The sequence below is a fragment of the Sorex araneus genome, chromosome X (assembly GCF_027595985.1).
Source record: "Sorex araneus isolate mSorAra2 chromosome X, mSorAra2.pri, whole genome shotgun sequence".
NCBI classification, from domain to species: Eukaryota; Metazoa; Chordata; class Mammalia; order Eulipotyphla; family Soricidae; genus Sorex; species Sorex araneus.
In genome coordinates, this window is record NC_073313.1 from 359,369,879 (window position 1) to 359,391,082 (window position 21,204).

Genomic DNA, 21,204 nt, shown 5'->3' on the forward strand with positions numbered 1-21,204 from the left:
GTGGTTAGGGCACTTGCCTTGCATGCATCTGACCTGGGTTTGGTCCCTGACACCATAGCCTGGGTCATCCCTGCAGGCTCCCGAGCACCACTGGGTGTTCTTGGTGGTACCTAGGGCCCATATAGCATTGCCGTCTTGGGCCCTCACACCGACTTAATGGCTTGGTTGGCTAAGTACTGCGATGAGTGGCCCCTGGGGCCCTGTGAATAGTGCTTGGGAACCCCCCCACTTCCCCAGCAAAAGAGAATATTGAATTTTAACCATGTTGTAATCTGGTGAGCAGATCATTGGGATTCTCTGATAAGCAAATTCAGAGCTTGATAAAGGACTGTGCCACTGGAAACTAAGAGAAAGCAGATGTAGTGTGTTCGTCAAATTTAGGAATATGTATGTATGTGTACATATATACATCTCATTTAACAGCTCTGAGATTGAAACACGCGTTTTTATTTTGGGCCACGCATGGCACATCTTGGGGACTGTGCCATGCGAGGAAGTGAACTCTGAGCTTCCACACGCAAAGCACACACTCCAGCCCTTTGAGACTGTCCCCAGTCCTCGATATGTTTCAAATCTTTGAAGTTGAAATACACCTTACAACTAACTGCATGTCTTGGCAAATTTCTTCGATTTTTAACATCAAGTTAAAAGTGATAACTTAAGTCCTCACATTAATAGTGTCCTTGAGGGGCTGGAGAGATAGCACAGCGGGTAGGGCGTTTGCCTTGCATGCGGCCGACCCGGGTTCAAATCCCAGCATCCCATATGGTCCCCTGAGCGCGGCCAGGGGTAATTCCTGAGTGCAGAGCCAGGAGTAACCCCTGTGCATCACCAGGTGTGACCCAAAAGAAAAAAAAAAGCAAAAAAAAAAATAGTGTCCTTGATTCAATAAAATATGACAATTGGATGTGAAAGAAAAGTAAGGGATGCTAAGATAAAGCTTTCAACCTGGGCAACTGGAATTTTTTTTTTTTTTTTTTTTTTGGGTCACACCCGGCGATACACAGGGGTCACTCCTGGCTCTGCACTCAGGAATTACCCTGGTGGTGCTCAGGGTACCATATGGGATGCTGGGAATTGGGTCGGCTGCGTGCAAGGCAAATGCCCTATCCGCTATGCTATCGCTCCAGCCCCCATGGAAAAATTCTTATTCTTAACAAATTATAGTTTCCCTGAAGCCAGTTACACGAGCCTGACCAAATCTTCCACTTGAGCAGTACCTTGGAGCTGGCATGGCTGCTCCCTTGCCCTCTCCACATGAACTTATTAATAATTTGAAATAATAGGAAGAACTTATTAATGACAACTTTAATCTGAGCCATGGAAGGCACATGGTCTCTGGATTTGATGACGGAGAAACTATCCCAGCGATGCAGAAGGGCGGTCATTTGAACAGGCGGAACTTCTTCAGGTACTGGCTCACTTCTTCCTTGGGGTAGGGGCGGAGTGCAAGGCAAGTGGCCACGTTCTCGGGCTGCTCCAGCCACAGCAGGTGGTCAATGTTCTTCTGTTGCAGGGTCTCAGCCAGCTGCTTTAGGGCGGTCTCATCTGGGGCCTGCAAGGAGCAGAATGATTAAAGAGCCCACTTGGGAAATGTCAAAAGGCATAGGGTGGGGGTAGGAAGAAAGTGTGAGTTTCTCCTAATGGAAAGTAGAGGACCAGCTCTCAGAAAGCATCGGTCAGAGCACTTTCTCTAAAAGTGGGGTTCACTCTCCAAAGCCCCTTAGATAAGTTGCCTGAGTGTGGGGGCAAGGGCAGGCTAGAGAGGAACTGTATCTCCCCTTTGCGGTGCTGTCTGCATTGTCAATATTCAAGTTCTGTACATTCCAGATTTCTCATAGCTGGTGCCCAGTCATCCCTAAGCCTTCAGCCAGCTCTGGCTTGACTACTGGAGGGTTTCTAAGATCATGGCCCGACTGCTCCATCAGCCCTGCTCATACTCAGAAGGAACTCCTTTCTGCTGGGACGGTTCCACTTATTAACCCAAAGGCAAGCTCTCGTCTAGCAGCCTTCTGAAGGGACTCCTGGCCTCCTTGTCCCCCAGGCTGGATCCAAGCAGGGGAACAATCACTCCAAAAACTCTGAGAGTTGATGAGTGTCAGGTGCGGTTCTTGCCTATGCAGACAGGTCACCGGATAACTGGGGGCCAGTTGAGGGGACCGAGACAGGTCACCGGATAACTGGGGGCCAGTTGAGGGGACCGTGACCTCTGGGGTCCTCCCGGCAAAGCCTCACTTGGACTCACAGCTCTTCCCTCCCTGCTTCAGCAGAGAGAGCGGCCGTGGGCAGTAAGAAAGCCTGAGTCCCAATCCTGGCGCTACTGTGATGCTGGGTGGCTTTTGGTAAATTACAGGACTCAGTAGGTTCTTTGTAAAATGTCAGATGGCGGTGTTTTCTAGTGGCAGTGAAGATCCAGTGAACATAGTCTCAGACCTGGCATGGGGGAAATGTTTACCCAACATATAGTTGTTAGTCCGAGCTTAGCCAGGCTGGCTGTAGCAGCACCTTATGCAGTGGTGTGTACTAAGGCCCTTTCTTGAGAGTTGGCTGGCAACTAGGAATCATCAGATGTCTTTTAAACTTGGGAGTCGCTTCATCTCTGTGGCTTTCAGTGTGATAAGCCATTTGAGAAAAGGGGTAAATATACTCTCTGCCTGAAAATGTATGTGCTTGGTAGGGGGTGGTGGGTGGGAGGGAGTGAAGTCTGAACTGTGTGATTTACATCCTGTGATTTCTTGAGGCTTCCTTCCTGTAAAAAGAATCTGAATGAGACGTTAGCTGCTGCTTTTCTGCCACTTAGCAATAATTAAGACATTTTCCTACAGGTTATTTATTACTAGTTGTTTCCTTACCTAACAGGAATTCTTCCCTTAAAAGATAATGTTTGGCTAGCAATGTCAGAATGACTCTTGTCTCTCCACTCCTGAGTCCTGGTTTATTAAAATAAGTTTTATAATAAGGTAAAAAAGGGCTGGAGCGATAGCACAGCGGTAGGGCATTCGCCTTTCAAATTAACCCATGTTAAATTCCTCCGCCCCTCTCGGAGAGCCCAGCAAGCTACCGAGAGTATCACGACCGCATGGCAGAGCCTGGAAAGCTACCCATGGCATATCAGATATGCCAAAAACAGTAACAAATAAGTCTTACAATGAGAGACGTTACTGGTGCCCACTCAAACAAATCGATGAGCAACGGGATGACAGTGACAGTGACAGTGAATAAGGTAAAAAAAAAGTTTTTATAGGCAATTTTTCTTATTATAAAATTAAAATAGAAAAACCAAAAGAATTAAGACACATTAGGACATAAACAAAATCCTACCACCCACTATTTAATATCTGGTATGTAATTTTTCATTTCAAATCTGGGTCATTTGATATGAAAAGTCCAAATCAGTATCTCATGCTGGGCACTTCCATGCCAATTAAACGTGTTCCACATGCATTTCTGCTACTTTCCTAGTAATCCATCATATGCACATAAATTGCATATATTAGAAATTCAGTAGGTTTTCAAAATGTCTGTCACACAATGCTGCTATGAATATCTTTAGGCAGATCTCTATGGGTGCACCAGATTATTTTCTTAGGATACATTTCTAGCAATGTAACCAACAGAATTCAGAACGGTCGGGCCTATTAAGTCATCTGCAAAACAAACGTCACCTGTGTTTGATTCCATACCCCAGGCGTCTGGTATTTCCTGATGGTGCTGGGTATTTGAGGCTAGGTTCAATTTAACCAGATGATTACTCTCATCTGACATCACACCCGGGCAAATGCTTCCGTACCACCCCACCCGCTTTTGGTTTTTCCCTTTGCGGGGGAGAGGGAGTACACCAGCGATGCTCCTCAGGGTTCACTCTTTGCTCTGCACTTAGACGGTGCTGGGGGACCAGACGGGATGCCGAGGACCGAACCCGGGTCACCCTCGTGCAAGGCAAACGCCCTAGCCGCTCCACTGTCGCTCCTGCCCCAAGTCACAAGCCTCCAGCTTCAGTTTTGCGGTGATTAAGAGGGGCCGAACTTGAACGAAAGGCCGGAGCAGCGCAGGGCTTTAAAAAAAGGCGGGGCCTCGCTCCATCAGCCCCACCCTCAAACGCACCTCGGACGCCGCCCGCAGGTGAGACCCGAGGTGCAGGAAACAGCTCAGGCCCCAGCTCCGAGCTTAAAAAACTCCTCCCCTAGAGTGCTACATCCAATCACAAAAAGACCCCGCCCCCAAGAGCTCAAGGCCACGCCCACAGTTCAGGGTCGCCCCGAGCCACTTCCGGTCCCGCCCTGCCTCCCCGCCCCCCGCGCCGTACCTCGAGGACCACCTTGCGCATGCGCTCCAACTCCTGGAGATAGGCGACTGTGTGCGGGTGGTCGCGGTGAAGGTGTAAGGCCGCAGTGGCCGCGTGGCAGGCCTGCGCTATCAGTGCGCCCGCTGGCCAGGAGAGCGGAGACTGCGACAGGTCCTTTCGTAACACCAAATACTGTACCAGGATCTGTGGCTCCGCGCTAGAGGCCGCCATTTTCCTGACTAGCCGAAAGGCTGGCCCTGCACCCCGGTGCATGCCGGGATATGGGAGGGGCCCTGAGCGCCGCCATATTTTTGTACGGCGGAAGCGCAAAGCACTCTGGGACGGCTCGGATGTGGGTGTTGTTATTTTTGAAGCCCGGAACGGCGGGAAAGTTTGTCCCTGGTTAGAGTGAGCAGAAGGAGGAGAGGGGACAGTGAGGCTCTCAGGGACGCTCTCAGGGACGAACGTGGCCAAGGGGGAAGGCAGGGGCGGAGATGAAGCCGGCCGAAGCTTCGAGTCGAGGCAGCGCGCCCAGAGGAGGTATGCCGGGGGTCGCCGGGGGTCGCCTTCGCTTGCCACCCCGTCTCCTCCCCTGCCCAACGCGGAATAGTCCCAGCTAACTTGGGACGGCTTCAGGGGTAGGCAGCTGCCCCCCGGGGGCCAGGAAGCGTTGCTTTGTTTCTCTCGCGCCTGCTTTCCCAGCGATGCTCGCGTTACTCCTGACTCTGCGCTCGGGAATTACTGCTGGCGGTGCTTGGGGGACCAGATGGGATGCCAGGGATTGAACCCGGGTCGGCCGCGGGCACGGCAAACGTCTGCCCGCTGTGCTATCGCTCCTGCTTTTCAAGCCGAGCTGCGTTCCTTACGCGCTCAGCGTTTGTGTTGGAGAGAGAGACTCTGGCCTTTGCCTCTTGGCAGGATTTGGAAGGGCCGGCGGACGGGAATGTTGAGATGTTGATACCTGGCTTTGGACCTTCTGAGTATCCTGGCCTTGGCCAAGCTTCTCCAGCTAGGAAATAGACGAATAATAGTGTTGTGCTGGTGGATGTAGAATTGGGTTCAGTGTTTACATCAAAATCCTTTAGCACGGGACTGGAGCAATAGCACAGCGGGTAGGGCGTTTGCCTTGCATGCGGCCAACCTGGGTTCGATTCCCAGCATCCCAAATAGTCCCCTGAGCATTGCCGGGTGTGACCTCCCCACCCCCCCCCCCCAAAAAAAAATCCCTTAGCACATGCCTGAGAGGAGTATGCAGTGAGTGCTTTGTAGGCGGTGTGTCTGCACAAGTGTCTTTGACAGCTCGCAAAGGATAAAGGAAGTGTCAGGGGAACTGGTTGGCATTTTGAGAGTAGGACCTTGATTGTGTTGGGCTGTAGTTTGGGTGGGTAGGGGGCAGGGCTGCCTTTTGCCTCTAAATTCTTGAGTGTGGGTGATGTGCTGAATGCTAAACTCATATCTTGGAGTTTAAGCTTAAGGTCTAGATCCAAAGAGTTTCAGAGTGTCAGTACTTGAGGAAAACATGCATTTTAACTTTACTGTTGTTTGGGGCACACCTGGCGTTGCTCAGGGATTACCCCTGGTGGGCTCAGGCGACCATTTGGGGTGCAGGGGATCAAGCACAGGTTCGCCCCTCACAAAGCAAGTGCCCTGCCCTCTGTGCTATTGCTCCTGCTCCCCCTAAAATGTATTACTTAAAGACAGCTTTTGGGAGTCAGCGAATGTGATCCTCATTTCTTCTGGGTCCATTATTTTGGATAATTCAGATTTATTTAGATAGCATACTTTTTCTAAACCTTTTCTAGTGGCAACACATCAGTGTTTAGCCTAAGAGGTTGCTGATTCCCTGAGTTTTATTGTCAGCTTCTCTGGTTTTATAAATTCTGACAAGTGTCTGACAATTTAGCTGACCACAGAGTTCTGGGAAAGGGTCATCTCGGTTCTTCCCTGCATCGCTTCCTGTTCACCAGCATCAGAAATCCTTGGCTGCTTCTGAAATTCCCTTGGCTCTCCTTAGGTGCCTTAGCTCACTCGGAAAGACTGGAGGCTCAAATGAACAGATCCCAGAAGCGCCTGAAAGAGGAAGCTGAGGAAAGGGGCCTTAAAGACAGGATTCACCAGCTGAGACTCGTGCGGGATCAGCTGCGGGCTGAAGTGCAGCGGCGTGGATCCAGGGTGAGTACCTGGGCGGGCTCTCGGGTAAGGTACACGCGCCGGTCTGGATTTGGCACACTCGGGTCCTGTGTGTCTCCCGGTTGGCTTTCAGCGCTTGGACCCTTAAACGATCACACCTGTCGAGTGCCAGCTCCGGTCGGCAGAAGCTGGTCGTTAGCAGGGGTTAGAGGCAGGGCAGCCTCTTCACCTGCCTGCATAGGCAGGAGCCGTTTGGTGCCTCATTGTCAGCTTAAAGTGAGTCACTGCACTTTTGTCATTAATGCCATGTTCTGTTTCCCAAGTGTGAAACCTCAACGGTGAACTTCGACTCTTCCCTCTTTGCAGTTTTCTCTTTACCTCAGGATTAGACTAGACATCGAGACCTGCCCAGGGGCCCTTTAGCATGCCGCCCCCGCCTCCCCCGAGGGCCAGAGCAAGTGTTCAAGTCTGTGGGCCAGCACTGGGGGCTTGGGAGTGGGGATCCCCACTCACACAGAAAGATGAAACCCTGAAAGGCCACTAGGTTGTAAGCCCGTGATCAGTAATAAGGATAAGTAGAAGGAAACTTCTAGAATCCTCAGTTGCATGTTTATAAGATAACTCGGATGCCAGGATTATTGCAGTAGTTTGCTAATTGGTTCTTTACTCACATTTCTGCTTCTCCAATAAATCCAGCATTGCCAAGAAAATGTTTCATAAAACATTGCATGGTTGCTGGGCTAAAATTGTTTTATGCCAGGCACCCATAGGGGGGGTGTTGTCCATGTGTGGAGGACCGCCGGTGAGCGTCTGTGTTTCCATGTGGGGATAGCCACTGAGTGTGGGTGGTGTGTCCACATGCATGGGAGCAGTCACAGTGTCGGAGATAGCCACTGAGTGTGTGTGTCTATGTGTGTGTGTGTGGGGGGTGTCCATGTGTGGGGACAGCCACAGGAAAAAACAGGAAAGCTCCATTGTTCCTTGCCCTCCCCGCCCCTCAGTTGTCTGTCCTTGGGGTGAAGTGGGCCCGCCTTCTTTTCCTTGCTTTCCCTCCCTCTGTTTTATCATTCTCCTTCCCTCCTTCTCTCTATCTGTTTATTATAGTAATATACATATATGTACATAAATCTACACAGTAAATTTACACTGGTGCGTAGACTCTGCACGCAGAGTGCCGCAGCCTGGTGGGTTCCACGGAGCTCAGAGCAGAGACCTCACCTCAGAAATCTCCCTTCTGTCACCCGTGAATTTCCCTTCTGAGCAAGGTAACTCCCAGTGTGGTTTTTGTCACCAGACATTCAATTTCACTTGCTTTTGAACTCATAAATGTGCGAAGTGAGAGTGTGGCTTCTGTTGCTGATCCGTCGGTAGTTGTTCCTTCCTATTGCAGTGTGGCACTCTGCCTTGTTAATAATGCTCTGCTGATTTCTGTTACTACTGAGGACATTTGGTTTATTTCGGCTGTTGCATTTGGGGCTGTCTTTAAGAGTAATGCCCCGGGCAGGAGAGCTAGTGCAGGGGTTCAGGCACTTGCCCATCAGCTTTGATCTCAGGTGCTGCCAGGGGTCACTGCTGAACACCACCAGGCATAGCCCAGAGCATCACCGGGTGTGGCCTCAACCTCCCCCCTTCAATAAAAGGAATGCTGCCATGAACATTCTGTCTTTTAAAGTTCAAATGTGGTCTATTTCCTTCCTCCCCTGGGTGGGGGTGGGGAGGCGGGGCGGGGGGTAGGTGGGGGAGGTTGGCGAGTGGGGATACAACTGGCAGTTATGCTCAGGGCTTATTCCTGGCTCTGTGTTCAGGAATCACTCCTGGTGGTGTTCAGGGGCTCTAAGGGGTGCTAGGGATCAAACCTCGGTCATCTGCATTGAGCACTGCGGTGGGTGGAACTCAGTAAACCCAAGCTCCCTGGAGGGGGGAAACAATGTTACTTCTTAAAATGCTTAGAACCATAATCCAACATTCTGTCATTAACTTGTAGGTTTTTGTTGTTTTTTTTTTTACATGGGGTATGAGTTCTTCCTTGGGCCATGTTTATGAACAGCCTCAGACTGGTGTGTTACTCCCTTTACACTCCTCAGTGAGTGAGGCTTGCGGTGAAAGACTTTGTCTTACCTATGTTTTATTGAAGAGGAATCTGTTCCAGTTCATCTTTGCCTAATATGATAAAGGTATTCCCTGTTACTTTCTCAAAGCTTTGTTGTTTTAATTTTTCTAGCCAATCCGGAATTTCTTCTGTGTGATGTAGAGAGGTTAAATGTATTGTTTTTCCGCCACACAGTTGATTTGTTTCTGGTGGGCGTCCAGTTCAGCTCCTCCCTCTTGCCCCCTCTTCCCTTCTTTCTCATCATGGCTCCCATGTGATGCTCAAAGGACTGTGGTGCTACTGAACTGGCTCCTAAACTCACACCTAAAGGCTGTGCTCAGGGACCACTCTTGGCAGGTCTGGGGGCCATATGGGTATGAGGGGTTGAACGCAGGTCAGCTGCGAGCCGGGCCAGGACCTGCCTGCCTTCAGCAGTTTAAGGTTTCAGGCAGACGACTTGCACATTTGTAAATCAGCTTTGGGTGGGATGGGGTGGGGTGGGTAGTGTTGGTTCTTTTATAATCTGCTATTAGTAACTCGTGCTTGCTCTCACTCTTTTTCTCTTTCCATCAGTTTGGTTGACTGTTGTCAAGTTCATGTTCACCTTTTCTTTTTTTTTTTTGCTTTTTTTTTTTTTTTTTTGGGTCACACCTGGCGATGCACAGGGGTCACTCCTGGCTCATGCACTCAGGAATCACCCCTGGCGGTGCTCAGGGGACCATATGGGATGCTGGGATTCGAACCCAGGTTGGCCGCGTGCAAGGCAAACGCCCTACCCGCTGTGCTATTGCTCCAGCCCCCTCATGTTCACCTTTTCAGAGAACCAGCTTACACTTATGTTATCCTTTTCAGAAAAAGCCACTTTTCTATTTTTAGCTATTTGGGTCACACCCGGCGATGCACAGGGCTTCCTCCCGGCTCTGCACTCAGGAATTACTCCTGGCGGTGCTCAGGAGACCGTATGGGATGCTGGGAATCAAACCTGGGTTGGCCACGTGCAAGGCAAACACCGTACCCGCTGTGCTATCACTCCAGCCCCTAAAAATCACTTTTGTTTTTTACTTTTCTCTCTTGTTTGTTTGCATTGTCATTTTGTATTTTCTTCTACTCCCTTTGGACTTAAGTTGCTGATTTAGCTTCTCCAGATGAGTACTAATGTAGTCTTATTTACCTCCTGAATACATTAGTGATCATACATTTTCCTGCAACCATTGTTTATCTATGTGGGTTGCTTCGTAAAAATATGATAACTTGTTGGCTCATAAACACATATTGATTTATTTTGGTCTTGGGCCATACCCAGCAGGGTGGAGGGCTTACTCCTGGCTCTGCACTTAGGGATTGCTCTGGGTGGGCTTAGAGGACCATGTGCGGTGCCAGGGGTTGAACTGGGGTCATCCACATGCAAGGCAAGTGCCCTACCCACTGTACTGTAGCTCCAGCCCCAAACATTTCTCCCAGATCTAGGAGTAGGAGATCCAAGCTGATGGCACCTTCGGATTCATCTTCTTCTCTGTCGGGGGCCTCCTCTCACCTCAGATGGTGGGAGGGTGACGCAGCTTTCCGGGCCTCTTGCAAGCTGACGGTTCTTCCGCTCACACCCCCACTTCCCAGTTACCCTCGCAGCCACCTCACAGCACTGGGCTTCAGCAAGACCTCAGGAGTTATGAGATCATGATTTTATTTTCATTTCAATTCTAAATATTTTTTATCCATTGTGATTCAAAGGAGATTTTTTTGGCCCATGAGTTAGTTTTAGAAAGGCATTGGATTACTGCTGAAACTCTGGGAATTACTTGGTGTTTTATAGCTTCATTCCATTATAATCAGAGGACACGAGGCTGCGAATGGTCCGTGAGGGTCCCCTGTGAATTAGATGCGGGTTTCGCCTGTGCCGGCTGTTGTGTGCAGGGTGCCAGGAGTCAGACTCTGTCCTCGCACTTCCCAGGCCGGCCTCAGGGCCTTCCCCGGCTCCTCAGTAGCGGACTTGACAGTTTCATGGTCTTACTGGTTCATTGTTTCTCTTTGCTGTATTGGTGTTTGTATGTGTTACTCTTCCACCTGTGCATTTGTTGCTTTATCTAAGGGAGGGGCTGCTAGGGCCAAACCCAGGCCTCACACACACAAGGCAGCGGTCTTCTGTGGACCGTGTCCGCCGGCCATTCGCTTGGGAGTGACACACTCCCTGCCTCTCCCTGCAGCTGTCCTAAAGAAGACGTCTTTTTTGGGGCTGGAGCGATAGCACAGCGGGTAGGGCGTTTGCCTTGGACGTGGCCAACCCGGGTTCAATTCCCAGCATCCCATATGGTCCCCTGAGCACCGCCAGGGGTAATTCCTGAGTGCAGAGCCAGGATTAACCCCTGTGCATTGCCAGGTGTGACCCAAAAAGCAAAAAAAAAAAAAAAAGACGCCTTTTTGTTTGTTTGTTTTTTAAGAGACTGCTTCAGATTAGCATAATCAGTGTGCAGATTATCTCTGCAAAGTATGAGACCTTCCAGCACCTTAAATCTTTCCCAAACTCTGGTGGTGGTGGCATATGTTCTGCCTATGCTTAAACGCTAAGGAACATTTTTATTATTTGGCCACTTTGCTTTTATTTAAAAACTTTTGAAAATGATCGGTATTATTTTGAGTTTGGGGTTCACACCTGGCTGTGCACTCAGGAATCATTCCTGGCGCTGCTCGGTGCCAGGATGGGCCGTGGGCACTGCCCGCTGCTCTCTCTGCAGCCTGCCACTCTGCCCTTTGGCGCATACACATAGTCGCCCTCCCACGCGCTGGTTTGTGCTACTGCATTTCTGCATTTCCAGCTGGAATTACTTCTCCGTAGAAAAGTTCCTTTTTTCATTTGTCTGAGGACACCCATATTTCACTGTCTCTCACTTTTTTTTTTTTAAGGCCTGTATTCTGCTGGGCTGTAAGACTTAGAGTTTGAGGGGTCGGAGTGATAGCACAGCGGGTAGGGCGTTTGCCTTGCACGCAGCCGACCTGGGTTCGATCCCCAGCATCCATATGGTCCCCCAAGCACTGCCAGGAGTAATTCCTGAGTGCAAAGCCAGGAGTAACCCCTGTAGCATCGCTGGGTGTGACCCAAAAAAGCAAAAAAAAAAAAGATTTAGAGCTTGAAAGTTTCCTTGACACTGATGTTGTCCAGTTGTCCCTGGGCCTATGCTTCCTCCCGCTGCTGTCTTGTTTTTTTTGTTTGTTTGTTTGTTTTTGTTTTTTGTTTGGGGGCCACACCTGGTAGTGCTCAAGCTTCTGACTCTGCACTTAGGGGTCATTCCTGGCAGGCTCGGGGGACAATAATGGGTGCTGAGGATCAAATATGACCGCTGCTGTCTTGTTGTCGGGGCAACATGGGTCCCCTCATCCCCCCGTCTACTGTCGCACGCTTGATTGTGCCCACACACTGGCCCGGTGGCTCCCCTGGCCACGGTGTGCTGGACATCACCCTCTTGGGGCGCCTGAGATGCCAGTGTCGGTGCCAGTCCTCATGGGGGCAGAGCCGGGGCTCAGGGCTGAAACAGACCTTCCCCCCTGAGCTGCAGGCACCCCACCACCGAGCTGCGGCCCCAGCCCCCCGGAGTGAGTCCCCTGGCTTCTGTTGCCTCCTGTCCTCCTGGATTCCAGCCATCTGCACCTCTTTCCCAATGCACCCACTAATTTTCTTATTAAATACTTAGTATTGCCCGAAAGATGATGGACAAAAACTGGAAGTATCTTCACTGCAGAGAGAATGCGCCTTTTTTTTCTGGCAGTGTCTGGGTTATCACTGTTCTCCATTTCAGGCGTTTTTTTGGGCCTGACTCCTAAAAATAAGGGTGCAGTCCTTCTGTTGGGGCCCTCATTGACATGGGGAGGGGGGAGCCCAGCCTTTCTTCCCCAAACTCCAGTGTTGGCAGATTCTTGGCCCGGGTTCTTAACTCCAGCAGTTTACTTCTGTTTGGCTTCTCAGTACGGTCATGTGTAGGCAGTGTCGGGATTGACAGGTGCCGGGGGGATTGCATCAGTACTCTGGGTTCCCTCTCTGCGGACTCGGGGCCACAGCCGGCTGGCCCTAGAGATTGCCCCGGCCGTACTCAGAAGCCTGTGTGCGGACTGAACTGGATCCACGTGTGCCAGCGTCCCTCGCGCAGGGACCCTCGCACTCTCTCCCGCCCTGTCCTATTTAGCCTCTTGCCCTAAAGGCTGCTTTGGTGACCAGGATCTCGCAGGTGTCCCCTCCCCGGCAGAGGCTGCTGTGAGGCCCAGCCTGCAGCCTCCCTTTGGAGCAGAGGGGAGAGTGGCACGGCACGCCATTCCTCCTTCTCCAGTCGCCCTGGCTGTCCCCTCGCCTGCCACCACTCCTGTGTGTGGACTAGCACCTGTGCAGCTTTGACTCCTTATGGGGGAGGGGGGCGGGCAGAGTCAGACACAGCGGTCCTCAGGGCTTGCTCCTGGCTCTGAGCTCAGTGACCGCTTCTGGGGGGCTGGAGTCGGGGGACCGTGTGTATTGCCAGAAATAGAATGGGGCCGACCATGTGCAAGGCATGTGCCTCTCTCGGCCCTCTGAGCTCTCTTCAGCCCTTGCTGTGTGTGTGTCCTGCAGGTGGGAGCCTCTGGCGCCGGCGTGGAGCCCGGCCCGCCCCTGGTGAAGAGTGAGCGAGAGGCTTTGAAACGCAGAGAGGAGACGGCGAAAGCCCTTCTGCAGGCCTACCGCTTCACAGGTGGGGCACTTCCCCGCTCGGCTCAGCTGCGCTCGCTCGTTTGCCACGTCCTGAGTCTTGACTTCCCCCTTCGCCCACTCTGACCTGGCATTCCCTTTAGAGGCATCATCACCTGTGCGGTTGACCACTTCCTTTATTATTGGCTTGGGACCCTGCATTCCAGCCCTGTGAGCTGACTTCCCTGGCCCGACGTTGGCCTCTTGGTCGGTGATGGTGACCTAGACCAGTATTCCTCAGCCCCTTTGCACCTGCAGACTGGCACCTGTCTACCTGCTGGCCCGTGGAGCCGCAGTTATAACCCGGACGGTAGATCAGCGATTTCCCACCTTTCTGCACCTGCGAACCGGCCACTGAGGACCACCGCTGCACTGGCCCGTATTTGAGTTAGTTAGCACGTGCCAGGCCGTAGCACTGGGCTTCTGTTACTTCTGACTCGCCTTATCTTGCCTCATGCCACGGGTCAGATAATTCTAACCCCCAGATCCCAGGAATCATCAAAATGGGGATTTATCCTATGTCTCAAGAGCACATGGAAAACACAGGGAAGGGCCCCAAATTCAGGGCAAAGAAGGAACAGGTAAATTGAAGTTTCCGAAGTCGGGCCAGAAGGCAGCTCCAGATGGAAGAGCGCAGAGCGCCCGGGCGTGTGGCTGGGGGTTCAGGCCCTGGCCCCGAGGGCCCCCCAGTGTCACCTTGGTGGCAGTCGGGCACAGCAGCCAGAGCATCTGGTCGGACCTGCTGGCCATCTCGGAATCGCCCCAGAACCTCCAGCACTGCTCTGGGTGACCCGTACTTTAAAAAAAAATTTTTTTTTTCAGTCCTTTCTCAGTAGCTTGTTATCGGGATGTGTTTCTCCCCAGCGTTAAGCCACGCTCCGTGAGGAGGGTCTGAGGCACTCACGCCGCCAGTGCCAGCGCATCTGATCCCTGTGGCTGCGCGCCGCACCGCGCGTGTGGGTCCCTGTCCTGCATGGACTGAGAGCATTATTGCCCCCTCAGGGCTCAGTGCCAAGTCGACCAGCCGGGGCGTCTGCGTCTGCATCAGCACCACCTTCGAAGGGAACCTGCTGGAATCCTATTTTGTGGACCTTGTGATCCAGAAGCCACTTCAGATACATCACCACTCGGTCCCGCCATTCATCCCCCTGGAGCAGTTGTCTGCCAAGTACTTGCAGACTGACGTTCAGCACTTCCTCTTTCGCCTCCACGAGTACCTAAATGCTTACTCCGGAAGGAAGTACCAGGCGGACCGACTTCAGGTACCGGGGCGTCTGACCTGTGTTTCTGGGCTCAGGACAGGCCTAGAGAGAAACAAGGGGGCACCTTTTCTTTTGTGCATGCGGATGTATTTGGGGGCACTCTCAGGGGGGTGAGGGGTTGCAGCTGGGGTTCACGTGCTGAGACCGTCCTGCCTGCCGAGCGTGTGCCCAGCCCCGGGTGTTCTTCAGGGTGAGTGGCGCGTGACACTTGCCAGCAGTCTGACCAGTATCCTTTGCTGCTTGTGTCGTTTAGGGGCTTTTGGGCAGGGTGGGGGACAGTGCTCTCAAGCAGTACTTAAGGGCCCCGAGGTCTCTTCTGGTGTCATTGACAGTTCAGTCAAGAAGTCTCAGTGAGGGGCTGGAGAGATAGCACAGCGGGTAGGGCGTTTGCCTTGCACGCGGCCGACCCGGGTTCGAATCCCAGCATCCCATATGGTCCCCCTGAGCACCGCCAGGGGTAATTCCTGAGTGCATGAGCCAGGAATGACCCCTGTGCATTGCCGGGTGTGACCCAAAAAGCAAAAAAAAAAAAAAAAGAAGTCTCAGTGAGGCTGGGGTCACTTGATGCCTGGGCAGGGGGTCTGTGAAATGCTTGGTCCTTGTGTGTGCCAGGCATGCTGTCTCCCCGGCCCAGACGCTCGTGTAGTATTGATTGATCAGTTTGGGGCCTCGCCCGCTGGTGCTTAGGGCGTACCCCTGGCCCCGCGCTCAGGGATCCTGAGGGTTTGGGGTAACTGTCGCTCCCGCCCCTCACGTGTTATTTACATGTAAGCTGCTTTCTGTGTGATTTCCCCCTCTCGAAACTCTCGGTCAGTGTTTGCAACAGTGGTGGTTGAAAACCCCACTTTCAACCCTCACCTGTGAAACCACAGTGCATCTCAGTAACTGAATGTTGGGTGGGGGGAAAGGGGCATAAAACTTTGGGCAACATGGGCCCGAGGGAGAGGACAGTGGGTAGGGCCTTGCACCAGGTTTGATCCTGGGCATCCCATATGGTCCCCCATGCACAGCCAGGAGTGGTCCCTGAGTGCAGAGCAAGGATGTAGCCACATCTGAGCACAGCAGGATGTAGCCACACCCACCCCAACCCCGCCCCCCGGAAAAAAAAACCCGGCAACTCTGAAAGGCTTCTGAACATCAAACAGCCAAAAATGAATCCCGAGTCAGTCGCATCCTGAATCCTAGGAGTTCTGGTTCCCCCGGGCTGTATTTCTCAGGCAAAATGGGGTTGCGTGTGGAAAAGGTCTCGGGCAGCCGTGAAGGCGCTGAGGCGGAGGTGCTGTGGGAAGCCTCACTCGCTGTGGGGCTGGTTCACGTGGCCTGGAGCCCAGTCGCTCCCGCCCAGGTCACTCAGTTCTGCTGAGCCCCGGGGTAGAGGCGAAGCAGGAGAGCGCTCTCTGAAGGACCCTGCGGGGGCAGCGCCCGCGTCACCTCTGACCTTCCGCCCCGCTATGGGAGAAGTGATAGAAGTGCGGAGAATCCTGTCTTCGGATCATTTGAGTCTGGGAATGCAGGCAGAGGCGTGGAGGCCTCTCAGCGATGTCCGTCTGTCCTACTCCTTTATTTCTGTGAGCTTTGGTAAGGGCTCGTGTTTGTGGACGCTGTCACCTTCTGGAGCTGCCGACAGCCCCCACTCCCTGTCTGTCTGATCCCCCCCAGAGTGACTTTTCGGCCTTCCTGGCCGGGCCCCTGCAGAGAAACGCGCTGTGCAACCTGCTGACCTTCACTTACAAAGTGGAGCCCAAGAGCCCGTCCCCGCCCCTCCGCGCCAGACTGGTGTATAAGGACCTCGGCGAGTCCCTGCCCACTGCCGTCACCGTCACTACTCAAGGTAAGCAGCGCCCAGGGGACGGGGCGGCCTGTGCTTGGGGCCCCTCCTGTTCCCTTCACTTAGCTCTAAGCTGCACCACCCGTTTTTCCTCTGTTCTTCGTAAGGAAACTGCGTGTTCTTTTCCTTTGCTCCCTCCCTGCCAGGGTCCCCTCCCCTCTCTGGTCCTATTGCAGCCCCTCTTGAAGGGCAGGCAAAGGCGGCTGGGCCTGGGTGCCTCGTGCTAAGGGGAGCCAGAGACCAGGCTCCAAGTCTTCTCGGATGGCTTCTTGTGACCTTGTTCCTGCCATGGACTCCCGTAACGGGGCAAGGGCTGGAGAGAGAGCACTTGCCTGGCACGGTGGCCGACGCAGGTTCAGTCCCTGCCACCACGTAGGGTCCCCTGAGCTCTGCCCTGAATTTCCCTGAGCACCTCTGGGTGGGGGACAGAATCCAAACTGGGGAAAACGGAAAGTTGGGTCGGGGCTTCCTTGGGGGCGGTGGGCCCAGGCTGCAGGGCTCCACCCCGGGATTCTCTGGGCCCGGCCCTGTTGGCTCTGGTGGTGGGTGACTGCCTGGCGGCGGCAGCTTCTCAGGAAGTGCTGCGTGGGTCTGAGTGCCGCTGCCCCGAGGAGACCGACGGGTGTGTTTCTAGGGGAGGAACAGCAGGCGGCCCACGAGGGCCTGTTCAGGACCAGGCCGCTGCACCGCGTGTTCGCTGAGTTCGCGAGGGAAGGAGAGAAGATGCACGTGAGCTCGGCCTCCTAGGAGCCTCCGGGGACGCCCAGGCGAGTGGACTGGCGGGGCCGGAGCCCTGGACGGGGCGTTGGAGACAGCTGGCCGTGGTTGCCTTGCCACGGCTAGAACGTGCGGGACCACCTGCTCTTCGGGGGCTGATGAGATACCAAACACGACCAAGCATGTTTCAGCTGAAAATCCGAGCGGAATGTGGGGCGACAGAGGCATTTGTTGATAGCAGGAATGGATGTCATACCTCATATTCTGAGCACTTGAGAGGGAGTACTCTAGGTTCGTGATGCGAGAAGAATCACAAGGTTAACGTGTAGCTGCTTTAAGAGCAGGGTAGTCTAGGCCTAAAATAATCAGGTTTGGGACCTGACAGTACAGCAGGTAGGGCGCTTGCCTTGCATGCGCCCAACCCGGCACCCTGTATGGTCCCTGAGCACCGCCAGGAGAGATTCCTGAGCTCAAAGCCAGGAGTAACTCCTGAGCATCGCCAGGTGTGGCCCAAACCACCCCCCACCTCCCCACACAAAAATAAAATCAGGGTTCTAGGTTCCTAGAATTCGTTTCCTGGAATATTTCGCTTGTAAGCTGGTGTTAAGTTGGCCGTGGAAGTGCCAGGTGGCACATCTGCCCCTGTGCCGTGTCCCCGGCTCCCGGTGATGGGGTACCCTGTGTCTAAGCAGCCAGGCCGCCAGCCGCTGCCCTTTCAGTTCTTAGCCCCTGGTCGTGACGAGCAGGGGAGAAGCACCCGACCCAGGGCCCGGGCCGGCTCAGGCCTGGCCACCGGCCGCTTACAGACATCTCAGGGCAGACCTGCTGCCCATTGCGCACCGAGGCCCAGCATATCAGGAAGGACGCAGGCGACTGACCGCGCGTGGGCCGTGTTCAAGTTGAATATAGCTTTTAATAAAACTTCTCGTTCTTTACAATACCTGTAAATTCTCTTTTAAAGCAGTAGCAAAGGCGACTGTAGCAAGAGCTCGAAAGGCAAGGCAGTATCGGAAAAGTGTTTTTGAACAGAAAGTTAAAAATATAAATGTAAAAGATCTGTTGATATATTTTCTCTCAGAAATAGACCCATCTCCCCCCCCTCGCCGCCCCCCAGGTGGAAGGAAGTATTGCACTCTCTGCTCTCGGGACTAAGGTGACGGGTTCCAGGAGAACCTTTCAAGATTATCAGGAACGTCGGGACTCGGGCCGTGCCCAGCGCCAGGGGCGGCGCTGCACGGCGCCCCCCACCCTGCTGTGGGCTCCGCTCTATGCCTACGACCGCGACCCTACTCTGGGGAAGCTACCGGCTGGCGGAGACCGTGGCCGCGCCCGGACGGGGGCCCCGGAGGAGCCGGTCAGCCCTACAGTCTATGTGAGGGTCGACGGGGCCGGGCGCGGCTCCCCTGCTCCCAGCACGGCCTCAGGGGTTGTCTACCACCTGGTGGGGCAGCGTCACCGAGGACCCGTTGGGGAAGGCGGCCGGCTTGTCGCGGCCCTTGAGGAAGAAGGTCAGCAGCTCGCCCTTGCCCTTGACGAAGATGGGCCCGCGGCGCACGAAGCGGAAGCCGTACTCGCGCAGGATGATCTGTGTCTCCTCCACCACCTGCGGGCGAGGGGCGGGGCGGGGGGTGTCGGGGGAGGCGTCCCGCACCCGCGGCCCCACCAACTCCGTGCTCTGTGCCAGCCGGGCCCGGGCAAGATGCACGCCTCCCGGCCCCGTCCCTGGACACGAGCGAAGCTGTGACGTACCTGAATGTTGCCCATGACTCCCGTGGACTCCATCCTGCTGGCCACGTTGACGGTATTGCCCCAGATGTCATAGTGTGGCTTCCGGGCCCCGATGACCCCGGCCAGCACCCCGCCTTTGTTCATGCCTGGGACAGAGGCGTGACGTTCATGCAGGACAGCCAGACCCCGCTGCTGCTCCCATCAGCAGCTCCCGTGGCCCTGCGAGTCTGGGGCCCTGAGCCCCCCACCCTCACCAGGGACGCCCGCATCCCCGGAAGGACACATGGGAGGGACCAAAGGTCGGGACAGGCCACAGGCCGGGGGGGCCTGACCCTGTGGGGGTCTGGCCTGCAGCGCCCCGACCCGCCCCGCCTCACCGATGCGCAGCATGAAGTTGTTGAAGGACTGGTTGTTGATGTGTGTGAGCGTGTCCTTCATGGCCAGTGCGAAGTCCGCCAGGTCCGCCAGGTGCTGCCAGCGCTCCTTGTCCGACTTCTCGTCCTAGAGCGGGGGAGGGCGGGGCGCGTGAGGGCCTCTCGGCCACTCGGTGGAGGGGAAACCCTACGACTTGTTCTTCACACAAAGCCGCGGAGGCCGGCCTGCAGCAAGAGGGGCCTCGGCAGCACTTGGGGTGACAAGCTGCTGGGACACACTGCCTGGGTCCCGTCCACAGCTGCGTCCCATAGACAAAGCAAGGTCACGTGGTAAGAGCCATCCTGGGGCCCTCAACCCCCCCCCCCAGTTGCTGGGCAGCTGGTTCCACCACTTCTCCCTTTTGGGGGGCAGAGATAAGGGGACACACACACTTAGGGGTGCTCAGGAATTACCCCCCGCAGTGCTTGGGAGCCACGTGGGATGCCAGGGAGCGAACCCGGGTGGGCCACATGCAGGACAGGTGTCCGAGCCACTGTCGCTCTGCCCCAGGGCAGCACTTCTGAGTGAGCCTAAGGCTGCGCCCACCTAGGACGCCGGGACACCTCCCTGGTCGGGGCAGTGGGGGGTCCACTCGCTCTGCTTTGCACAGTCAGCTTCACAGGCACCCAGCTGCGTTTGCATCCACGGCACGGGTGTCTGACCCCTCGTCCAGCTCTCACTGATGGCACTTAGGCTTTAGGCGGATGGGTGTCCTGCATGCTGGAGTGTGGCAGCCCCGCCCCGGACGCCGAGCCCCCCTCCACCAGCCATCCCACGGCCAGCTACCTTGTTGGAACCAGTGAAGCCATTGGTGTTGACTTCTGGGGTCACTCCAGAAGCTGCCATGTAGGTGCTGCCAATGGTCTTGATCTTGGTGATGACCCGGAATTTGGGGTTGTCCAGGAGCTGCGGCCAGTGTTAGGGAAAAGAAAATATCAGGATCTCCGGAGGCAAAGGCCTCGCCCTAGCAGCAGCTCTGCCTTGTGGTTCTGGTTTGGGAGTCTCAGGCCTACTCCTAGCCCTGTGCTCAGAGAGCACTTCTGGTAGGGCTCGGGACCATATGCGGTGCCAGGGATCGAACCCAGGCTGGCCACGTGCACGGCCAGCGCCCTCTGGGCTGTTCTATGGCGCAGCGTATGAACAGGGACCTGGCGGGGCAGCCCAGAGACCAGCCTAGAGGTCACGCATCCTGCTCAGGGCTTTTTTGGGCTGAGCCTACGTCTTTAACTTCACTCTGATACAATGTTGCCAGCCTTTTAAGGCAGGTGAGTGCAAGCACAGATTTAAAAAAAAAAAAAGGTGGGGGGTGTCTTTCCAGGACCATAGGAGTTGCCAAAAGCGCGGTTCCTGAATTGGGGATAGATAAGACTCCGGGGAGGGTCTGGCTTATTGTTGGCCAGTGCGGGGCTCCCAGTACCCCCTATGGCCTCAGAAGCCCCAGTGGCCACAGGGGGGCTCCCTTGGGAAACCAGAGCCCGCTGCGCTGTGGCAGCCGGGCAGGCCACTCACAGAGTCGAAGTCCGAGATGATCTCGTTGAGGAAGCGCAGACACTCGATGCCGCCGTTGTTGATGGCCTCCTCTGTGTAGAAGTCGGCGAAGTTGGGCAGGGAGGCGAACATGACTCCGATCTCATCGTAGGACTGGCTGTAGAGCTCCTGCAGAGACGGGCCGAGCGCTGCACCCAGGGGCGGCCGGAGAGGGGGAGGGAGGGAAGGAGGGAGGCCGGCCCCCACCCTGCAGCTTTCCTGCAACTACTCTTGGGGGGGTTCGTGCCCAGCAGTGCTCAGGGGCCATGTGTGATGCTGAAGATCAAACCCAGGCCTTCTGCGTGCGAGGCAAGTGCCTTACCCTGGGAATCCCCTCCTGTGTTCCACTGTTTGCACACACACACACACACACACACACACACACGTGTCTAAACGAATTCAGCGCTGTTTTACCAGAAAGTAGCTCATCAGATGTGTAATAAACACTGCCCTGGTCGGGGCATGGGGACACACACGGCCCCCACCCCACCCTGAGCTCCATCCTCGGCCCACCAAGTGTCT

At 54.6% G+C, this 21,204-nt stretch overlaps 3 protein-coding genes across 5 annotated transcripts in view; 1 reads left to right on the plus strand and 2 right to left on the minus strand.

Annotated features, from left to right (window-relative positions):
* Positions 1-1,088: 1,088 nt before the first annotated feature.
* PTRHD1 (peptidyl-tRNA hydrolase domain containing 1) lies at positions 1,089-4,558 on the minus strand. Its single transcript, XM_004609324.2, has 2 exons — positions 4,307-4,558; positions 1,089-1,555 (listed from the first exon to the last, which is right to left on the minus strand). Exons 1-2 carry the CDS (start codon positions 4,556-4,558, stop codon positions 1,385-1,387), a joined length of 423 nt encoding a protein of 140 aa, XP_004609381.2. The 3' UTR covers positions 1,089-1,384.
* Positions 4,559-4,687: 129 nt separating this feature from the next.
* CENPO (centromere protein O) lies at positions 4,688-17,776 on the plus strand. The gene is made up of 6 exons (XM_055120948.1): positions 4,688-4,825; positions 6,300-6,457; positions 13,093-13,210; positions 14,209-14,468; positions 16,128-16,299; positions 16,931-17,776. The coding sequence occupies exons 1-6, from the start codon at positions 4,780-4,782 to the stop codon at positions 17,041-17,043; spliced, it is 867 nt and encodes a 288-aa protein (XP_054976923.1). The 5' UTR covers positions 4,688-4,779; the 3' UTR covers positions 17,044-17,776.
* A 130-nt stretch (positions 17,777-17,906) lies between these two features.
* Positions 17,907-21,204, minus strand: part of ADCY3 (adenylate cyclase 3) — a 67,123-nt gene continuing 63,825 nt past the window's right edge. For all 3 annotated transcript variants that reach the window (XM_055120945.1, XM_055120947.1, XM_055120946.1), the window contains exons 18-22: positions 20,665-20,811; positions 19,942-20,061; positions 19,119-19,242; positions 18,763-18,887; positions 17,907-18,616 (exon numbers count right to left, since the gene is read on the minus strand). In XM_055120945.1, the coding sequence (XP_054976920.1) occupies positions 18,434-18,616; positions 18,763-18,887; positions 19,119-19,242; positions 19,942-20,061; positions 20,665-20,811 (699 nt within the window). In that variant the 3' untranslated portion in view covers positions 17,907-18,433. The remainder of the gene's footprint in view (positions 18,617-18,762; positions 18,888-19,118; positions 19,243-19,941; positions 20,062-20,664; positions 20,812-21,204) is intronic.

Excerpts from the sequence above, each read along its gene's own strand:
- PTRHD1 (XM_004609324.2), bottom strand. The coding sequence starts at position 4,558 with ATGCACCGGGGTGCAGGGCCAGCCTTTCGGCTAGTCAGGAAAATGGCG. Across the intron at positions 1,556-4,306 it reads TGCGCAAGGTGGTCCTCGAG|GCCCCAGATGAGACCGCCCT; the intron begins GTACGGCGCGGG and ends TGCTCCTTGCAG.
- CENPO (XM_055120948.1), top strand. The coding sequence starts at position 4,780 with ATGAAGCCGGCCGAAGCTTCGAGTCGAGGCAGCGCGCCCAGAGGAG. Across the intron at positions 13,211-14,208 it reads GCAGGCCTACCGCTTCACAG|GGCTCAGTGCCAAGTCGACC; the intron begins GTGGGGCACTTC and ends TTGCCCCCTCAG. Across the intron at positions 14,469-16,127 it reads ACCAGGCGGACCGACTTCAG|AGTGACTTTTCGGCCTTCCT; the intron begins GTACCGGGGCGT and ends GATCCCCCCCAG.